This window comes from Lathyrus oleraceus, chromosome 7 (assembly GCF_024323335.1).
Source record: "Lathyrus oleraceus cultivar Zhongwan6 chromosome 7, CAAS_Psat_ZW6_1.0, whole genome shotgun sequence".
In the NCBI taxonomy this organism is placed as follows: domain Eukaryota; kingdom Viridiplantae; phylum Streptophyta; class Magnoliopsida; order Fabales; family Fabaceae; genus Lathyrus; species Lathyrus oleraceus.
Window position 1 is genome coordinate 311,657,019 of NC_066585.1, and position 9,563 is coordinate 311,666,581.

The following is a 9,563-nucleotide window of genomic DNA, read 5'->3' on the forward strand; positions in this document are numbered from 1 at the left end:
AGATCAACTAACAATTCATTCTAAAACATCATAACAAGTTCAAATCGAGCATGAACATTTTTGGATGCAAAACTTCAAATGCACATAACTCAGTCAATAATGCTCCATTTCACACGATTTTTCTACCAGAATTCTCAGTAAACAAAGATCTACATAAACATAGAGAATTGCGAAGGTCAAAAAACTCACCTCTTGAAGAGCATATTCTGGTTTTGCACGATCCAGCACTTGTAATGGTTCCAAATCCAGTCCAGAATGCTTGTGATGATGTTTGATGAAGAAAAGAAAGCTTGAACACATGTAGATCTAGCTTAATTCTGAATTTCCATCTTCAACTTCATGAGCTTCAACTGCTTGATTCTTGCACGAATTCAACAAACCAACACTTGATTCATACTCTATCCAAGTCACTGATCATGAATCTTCAACAAAAACAAGGTGTTATATTGAAGAATTTTGAATTTTGATTTGAAGAAAATTTTGGAGGGAGAGAAGAATGTGAGATCTAGATCCAGAATTCTGTGCAAATCTGTTATGATTGGGAATATATACTCTTCACTAATCACATACTAATCAACATTAGGCATGGCTTAGTTCAAATTAAACAAGATAAGGTGTTATGACCAAAACTTGAAAATTGGAGGGTGCATGGCTATTTCCACGTGAACAGTGCCACGTAGCTCATTATTTTCACTCAAAATCCATTTTCAAACACAATGGCAATGGTGGAAAGCTCTCATGATGCATCAAATTTAAATTTCCAATTTTCCCTCCAAAGTTGACTTGGATATGAAAATGATCATGTGATAACATTTCATGCAATGTGATGAGGTATTTGGAAAATTCATGACATGAGAAACATTTTGCAAAAAGAACCACCAAATTTGGAGTTTTGGTTCAAAATATATGGCCATTTGAAGTTTCAAGCACACTTGGCAATGATTGGACCATATTTCCTCAACCGTTCATCATAAATTCATGATCTTGGACTTTTTGGAAATGGGAGAGAGAGATCTTCAACTTTCATGTTGGACAAAATTTCATTTAAAGCTTATTTGATGATGCAAGATCAAGTTGAATTTGAACCAAAAACTTTCCATTTTTGGAAACTTACAATTTTAGGTCACTTTCCATTTTTGGCAACTTTTGATCTGACCTCAAATTCTTCAAAATATGCATTTGACATGATTAATAAGCCTCTTTTGAACATGAATGAGATGTTGAAACTCATGTCTCCACTTCCAAGCCCTCAGTTGACCTGCAGTTGACTTTTATGGTTGACAGATGACTTGAACATGCACAGATGACTTTGAGCCTCAACCACTTGATGAAATGGCTCCAAAGTGAAACCCTAGCTTGTACAAGCTCAATAAAACCACATGATTATCTCCATCTCAATAAAGAACTCATCTCCTTGAGAATCCCTGGTTGAAAGAATGCAATTGATTAGGGTTGACCAGAGGTCAAAACCCTAACCCTAAGGAACATGATCAGGCACAATGAACCTCTTGAAGATGATAAAACCAAGATGATGATGATGCACCCTTGCAATCAAGATAATGCTCAAGCTCCTTGAGGAACCAAGAAAACCCTAATTGAAGCACAAACCCTCAGATGGTTGGTGATCAATTCAATAAGACCCTCAGGTTTGAACTACACAACTCTCTATCTTCTGAGAAAGACTTAGGAGGATGACTTGCTTGTTTTCACATGATATGCAATATGAAATTACTAATGCCCTAAAACATGAAATGCAAAATGCTAAGCTAGTTCCAAGAAGAGGAGGGCAAATTTTGAGGTGTTACACTCCTAAAACATACCACACTCAAAAAAGAAAATGATCAAATGATGGACCTAATCTCATCCATACTTGTATTGGTTCATCTAACATAAGTTATTGATGAACCAATTAGCCTTAGGATATTGAGATGTCATTGGCCAATGGAAAGGATGGGATAGAATGGGATTGAAGATGAAGAGGGAGGGGAGATGAGACAAACAAAAATTGGTCATGGAAGGAATTTTATCAAATTAAAATCATTCATTCATTTTGGGAGATGAAATGTACATTTCATCAATCCCCTAAATCCAATGATTTAAATCCAACAAAATTCAAATCAACCTTGACCAAGACCCAAACACATAGTCAAACTTCACAAGTCAATAAAAATGGCTCAACACAATTTGTTCACAAATAATCAATTAAAAATCAAATTAAAATGCATTTAAATTAAATTTTGTTTGATCAAAAACCTAAAACCTCCTCAAAACACCAAATAAGTTGCCAAGAGATTTATCCTAGGTCAATGAAGGTCAAAAGACCTTAGACAAAAAATTTCATAATTTTTGGAAAGTCAAAAGTATTTTTAAACAGTTAAAAATATGCACAAAAACAATTAAATCATGAAAAATATCAATATTAATCTAAAAAATAATTTTAATTCAGAAAATGAAAGAGAAAAATATTTGATTTTTTTTGTGTGAAAGTCTCATATTTTTTGGATTAATAATGAAATTAATATGAATTAATTAAAAATAATGGATTAAATGAAATATTCATAAATTCAAAAAAATGAGAGTCATCTGATCTCCCTCATTAATTGAGGTGGAAGATTAGACGGTGATAAGCGCGCGTTCCTTGATGCACTGCGGTCAACGCGACGTAGGCTTGGTAATTAAAAGCAACACAACCTTTGTTTGTTTACTTGTGTGGCTTTTTCTGTATTGCTTATGTTATCTTTATTGTTATATTGATATAACTGTTGTATTTTGGTTCCATTGTGATGGTGGTATTTGAATTTTCTGATTGCAAAACATGTGGGAAAGACTCTATACCCGAGTCTAGAGTGGGAAAACATAAGATAGGACGATGGTTGAGTAGTACAGACTCCAAAGGTGATTACTTCGTAAGAGTCGGTATGAGAACCTCACTTAGAGTAGACCCTTTTGCAAATATTGTCGCCCGAGGTGGATACTTCGTAAGCTTCAATATTTCAAAGGGGTCCATGACTCTAAGGACCTTTTAGAACATTGAACCTTTGGCCAACTAGGAAAGATGGTTGCGTAGTATGGATTCCCGAGGTGAATACTTTGTAAGAATCGATACGAAAACCTCACTCAGAATAGATTCTCTAGATGGAGTTGACGATCGGAAAGCATCTTCCGTAAGTGTCAAACATTCTTTTGAATCCATGACTCTGAGTACCCTGTCTAGAACTAAAGTCGATGGTTACGTAGTACGGACTCCCGAGGTGAATACCTCGTAAGGGTCAGTACGAGAACCTCACCTAGAATAGATTCCCTTGATGGAGTTAATGACCGGAAGCCTTTTCCGTAAGCGTCAAACAATCTTGTGAATCCGTGACTCTGGGGGTCCTTTGCAACAAAACCCTAGATCATACCCGGTGAGAACCCCATTTTGAAAAGCAATCAGATTTATCCGTACCTCCGACCTTTAAGCCTGTACAAAAAAACATTGCATTCATCCTTTCTTGCATACACATAAAAAGAAAAACTCTTAGTTTGTTTCATATTGTTTCAGGAATTCAAGACTTGTTAGCAAAATGAGTCCTGGGAGAAGAAACACTTTTCAGTTCAAATACAAGAAAGTGGACCTGGTCATCCTACAAAAGTTGAGTGCCAAAGTGACACCGATCAAACTCAACAGCTTTGTGCAAGACTATGGAAGAATTCTGGACATCTTAGATGAGAAGATGGATATGATGACTGCAGTGACTATTGCTCAGTTCTATGATCCACCTCTACATTGTTTCACATTTTCTGATTTCCAGTTGGCTCCTACCTTGGAAGAGTTCAAAAGGATTGTAGGCCAGAATTTGAGGGATCATAATCCATTTCCTAAGTTTGACGAAGGTATTCATCCCAAGAGGATAGCTTTAGCTTTGGGTTTGAAGGTTTCTGAAGTCGTAAAAAATTAGGATGTGAAGGGAGCTTTCAATGGTTTTTCTAGAAATTTCTTGGAAGATCAAGCTAAGAAGATGGAAAAAGAGAGGAATTGGAAAGCTTTTTATGCCTTGTTAGATGTGTTGGTATATGGGATAGTTCTCTTCCCAAATATTGACCATTTTGTGGACCATCTGGCTGTGAGGATCTTTCTCTCTAGTAACCCTGTACCGTTCCTCCTAGCGGACCTTCATTATGCTCTCCATGAGCGTCATGAGAAGAAGGGAGGAACCATTTTATGTTGTGCGCAACTGTTGCATGCTTGGTTTAAATCTCATATGCTCGAAGAAGGCCCATTTGTCTCAAAAAAACTCAAGCCCTATCAAAAATTAGCTTCTCTCACCTCCAATCATGTTAAGTGGTATATCAGGTATTGGGAAACCGAGGATGTTATTGTCAGTATTGGAGACTTCCCTAATGTACCTTTGATAGGAACCAAGGGTTGCATCAACTATAACCCTGTCTTATCCTTGAGGCAACACGGTTACCCCATGAATGGCCCTCAAGGAGCTGAAGCTTTAGAGCCTTTCATATTGCACATCGCTGAAGCAGATCACCCCGCGGTGAAGAAGATCAAAAGGTCATGGCAAGAAATTATCAAAAAGGGTAAAGAATTGGGTAAGAGAAATGTCATCGCTCGAGAGCCTTATACCTATTGGGGGAAAGAGAGGGTTCAAATGGTTAAGCTCCCTTTTCCATTTGATCCTTCTGTCTATCCGTTGGTTCCTGATCCATAACCCATATTACCTGAAGATGTGGAGAAGCTTAATTCCCGGATTAAGAAGTTGGAATTGGAGAATACTGACTTGAGGGTTAAGCTCGACCGAGTCTCGGTGGAGAATGGAAATCTAAAAGATAGTCAGCAGAAGAAGGACAAAGAACTTGAAGCCTCCAACAAAAGGGCCAGGGAGACTGAGGTAAGGAGAGAAAAGTTTGGACAAGCACTCCAAGGTACTAAATCTGTGTTCAAGACGAATAATGAAGAGTTGGATCAAGTTGTACTCTAGATCCAAAAGCTCAACAAAGCTCTGGAGTTGACTCTTGAAATGAAGAGGGAAGCACGTATGATTTCTGAGATTCGTACTCATGAACTTGAGAACACCGTCCAGAGGTACAAGGATGCTTTGGAATGTGAGAAGTTGAGGAATTAAGAGTCGTAAAGAGTTTGTACACTTTTGAATTATCAGTTGGAGTAAGCCGATATCAGGATCCAAGCACTTGAGGGTATGAATCAAGATGCTGCCTATTTGATGTTACTTAATGAGTGCAGATACTGGAGAAACCTCTATAGAGACATAGAGGTGACAAAGGCTGAAGACTTGCACATCATTCAAGACGTCCAGGGACTTTATGCTGAGTGGAAGGGAAAATTTCTAAGGCTGTCCAGATTTACAAATTCCATCATGCAAGAGTTACCTGGGAAATTGCAAGAAGTTGATTGGTGCATGTGTCTTGAGAACACCCTGCATCAAGTTTATAATTTCATTAAATTTTGTAAGATGATGTTGGAGGGGATGAATACCGACCTTGCTACGGTTTAAAAGGCCCGTATGCCGTAGGCATTTGCTTGTATTTGAACCTTGTTCTAAATTAATGAAAAAAATCGCTTTTGGGATTCATTTTATTGTGTTTTATTGCTTTATTGCTTTGAATACTTGCGAACAAATGTTATGGAATTTTTGAAATGAATAACTGAAATTAACCAAGAGTTTTGCAAACAAGATGCATCCATACATGCATTCATTCATTTTCAAAATAGAGTCTCACTCCGTCCTTTCTTCCTCCAGTTTCACGTTGAATCTTCAACCCCCGTACAATACTCGCGCCCGAGCAAGACTAAGGATGGCTGAATAAGACAAGAAAGCACCCGAGTTAGAGCTGAATTAGATGAAATCAAGGCAGGCATGTCCCAGATGAGAGAAATGCTACAAGCTTTGACTTTCAGATTTGAAGCTCCACAAGCGACCGTGATTTCGGAGATCACAGGCCCAGCAGTCAAAGTCCAACTTCAGAGGTCTTTACCTTCAACCCTACCTCCATATGGGTTACCTTACGACTTCATCCCTCGAGCAGAGGTAGTGCATGACATGGGGCAATCTGTCCAACAAGTTGTGCCATTGCCGGGTTACACCGATGCACGCCCAGTCATCCACATTGTTGCTTCACCAGCTGCCAATACTAGGCATATTCCTCATTTTGAAGATCAACATCACCTATATCAGACTACTGAATCAACCGTTAGTGGTGATGAAGTGAGACTTGAAGATTTCAGAGAAGTGAAGGAGAATATGCAACTCCTTGAGAAGAAGTTCCGAGCGTTGGAAGGAGACCATGTCTTTGGTTCTGCCGCCAAAGAAATATGCCTTGTATTTGGGTTGGTGATTTCGACTAAGTTTAAAACTCCGGATTTTGACAAATACAAGGGGCATACTTTCCCAAAGATCCATCTCATCTTGTATTACCGTAAAATGGCTGCTCACGTGGAAGATGACAAGCTGATGATCCACTGTTTCTAAGATAGCTTAAGTGGGGCTCCTTCCAAATGGTATTTGAGTTTGGATCAAAGTAGGATCAGATGCTTCTAAGACCTATCAGACGCATTCATCAAACACTACAAATATAACATGGACATGGCGCCTGATAGAAGACAGTTGCAAAGCATGTTCCAGCGTGACAAGGAGTCCTTCAAGGAATATGCTTAGAGATGGAGAGAACTGGCTCTCAAGTTGAACCACATCTTGCCTAAAAAGAGCTAGTTGAATTATTCATTGACACTGTCCAACCCCAATTCTACGAGAAAATGGTTGGAAGTGCTTCCTTGGGTTTCTTCGAGCTTATTGCTATAGGAGCTCGCGTTGAATATGGTTTGAGAAATGGTAAACTTATGGTTGTGGCTGGAACTTCAAGTGCTAATCCAAAGAATTTATATGGAGGGTTTCCCAAAAAGAAGGAAGGTGAGACCAATGCGGTGTCTAGTGGCCAAGGAAGAGCTCCTCCAAGAAGAAGACATCAACAACAATATTCATAACAGTAGTATGTTCAACAACCTTTTCCATATCAGCAACCTATATATCCCATTCAGTATGCCCCACAACCGTACTTAGCCGATGTGACGCCCGTCTTCAATCAACAACCTGCTCAGACTTATCAACCAGCTCCAATTTATCGACCAACTCCATCTCAACAACGTGCTCCTGCTCCCCCAATTTATCAGCAAGCACCAGCCACTCCTGCCTATCAACAGTCGAGAGCTCAAGCTCCAAGACAAAATGCTCAAAATCAAAACAGGAGACAGGGGGATAAGGCGACCTTCAATCCAATTCCAATGCCATATACTAAGCTTTATCCCTCTCTGTTGTAAAAAGGTTTGGTAGTTCCTAGACCTATGGGGCCTCCACCTGATCGTTTGCCTCAATGGTACAACCCTAACACACATTGTCCTTTTCATGAGGGTTCTCCCGGGCATGACCTATAGGGTTTCTATGCTTTGAAGCATAGGGTTCGTGAGCTGATTGATAGCAAGATTCTGTCTTTTAGGGATATGGGACCAAACGTGAAGAATAATCCTCTTCCCCCCGTGGAGACCCTACAGTGAACGCGATTGAAGATGCCTCTGATGGTGTTATGGTTGAGAAGGTTGATGATGTTAAAATTTTTTTGGCAACATTCCATGCCCGATTGGTGGAAGTTTTCCTGATTAATGTTAGTCATGACAGTTGTGAAAAGTGCGCCATATATCCAAGGGGATGTCAGGTGGTACATGATAATATTCGAGACTTGATGAACAAAGGAGTGCTTCAAATCTCCAGTGTTGCAAATAATGAAGATGTGTCAGTGATTGAACCTTGTTTTAATTTACCTGAACCGATTGAAATCCCTTACTATAGTAGGAGAGTGGTGCCTGCGAATAGTCATATGTCACCTATTGTGATCTGTATGCCTACGCTGTTTCCATATGAAAGCACCAACGTTGTGCCTTAGAAATATGAGATTACCGCTATGGATAAGATCATTGAAGGAAGTGAAGATGGTGAAGTGACAGAAACTATGAATGAAGACGTCACCAATATTGCAGGAATGAGAAGAATGACCCCTAGTGGTCGAATTTATACGCATGAATTCAATGTGACTCCTCAAGTGCCAGCCAAGGAATCTACAGTTATAGCTCCTACTAAAAAACCCGAAGTGGACCACTCTGGAGATGTTGTTGAATTCCTAAAGTTGATAAAGAGAAGTGATTATAAAGTTGTGGATCAGCTGCATCAGACACCATCTAAGATATATATTTTGTCTCTGCTATTGAACTATCAAGCCCATAGAGAGGATTTTTTGAAGGTGCTTGCCCAAGCTCATGTAACACAAAGCATAACAGTAAACCAGTTTGATGGAATGGTTGCAAACATCACAGCTTGCAATACTTTAAGCTTTAGTGAAGAGGAATTACCTGAAGATAGACAAAATCACTATCGTGCTCTCCATATCTCATTGAAGTGAAAAAATGATGCTTTGGCAAGAGTTTTGGTTGATACTGGATCTTCTTTCAATGTGATGCCAAAGAGAACACTTTCCAAGTGTCGCAACCTAAAAAAAAGACGCGAAAAAACAACCGGCGAGAAAGAATGACAGAAGAGTCTCCACCATGCGTTATTTATCCCAAAGGAGGGAAAGGAAACGCTCGAAGAAAACCTGGAGAAAGGAAAGGAAAAGACAAGGTCTCGTAACCAAATCTTGGGTTCGGGAGTCGATTATGCGAAGGGAAGGTATTAGCACCCCTACGCATCCATATCTACGGGATCCACTCTTGTTGTTCTCGTCTAAAGGGTGTGTGTTTATCTAAGGTACTATTTACTAAAAGAAAAGGGTCAAAGGAAAATGACTCGCACGGATGTCGCATCCACTGCATACGTATCTCATATGAATATGAGAATGAGAGTCTTCGTAGCTCGTCTACCTATGGGTGAAAGAGAAGTGTGATCGCTAAGACATCGCGTCTTATGCCTATGTATCTCATCTGGAATGAGAATCAGAGCAAAACGTAGTTCAGCTAACTACGGGAACAAGGGTCTCGATTGCAACTAGGGCAAGAGAAAGGGAAAGGTCTCGATCGCAACGAGGGCGAGAGAAAAGAATCGCAACAAGGGCGAAAACAAGCAAGGATTAGTTGTTAGTCGTTAGTCAAACTCGACAAGACATCGCATCTCATGCCTACGTATCTCATCTGGAATGAGAATCAGAGTTGTTGTAGTTCGACTAACTAGGGGTTGCCAACTGAACATGGACTTACAAAGGAGGACACCAGTTGTGTCAAAGGAGAGTGGGCAATGCGTTCACGTCCTAGCAGTAGGTTTCGCAGCTCGCTGAATCGAGTCTTAGGCGGTTACCTCTTTGCAATAGGACGGAGGGACATGCCACAGGATCGGAGACGCACGGAAGGTCTAAAAAAAGGGGAAGCTCTGCCCTAGAGTTATCATGCAAGGTGGACCTATGTGTTAGGATTTACAAATGGGAATCTCTACCTAATGTTAGCATGCAAAGAATAAGGGAATTCTACCTATGTTATCATACAAAAGAATGAGGGAATTCTACCTATGTTATCATAC

At 39.7% G+C, this 9,563-nt stretch overlaps 1 protein-coding gene across 1 annotated transcript; it reads left to right on the forward strand.

Moving 5' to 3' along the window:
- Nucleotides 1-5,867: 5,867 nt before the first annotated feature.
- Nucleotides 5,868-6,479, forward strand: LOC127103584 (uncharacterized). The gene has a single exon (XM_051040832.1). The coding sequence runs from the start codon at nucleotides 5,868-5,870 to the stop codon at nucleotides 6,477-6,479; it is 612 nt and encodes a 203-aa protein (XP_050896789.1).
- The last annotated feature ends 3,084 nt before the right edge of the window (nucleotides 6,480-9,563 follow it).

Excerpts from the sequence above, each read along its gene's own strand:
- LOC127103584 (XM_051040832.1), top strand. The coding sequence starts at position 5,868 with ATGTCCCAGATGAGAGAAATGCTACAAGCTTTGACTTTCAGATTTGAA.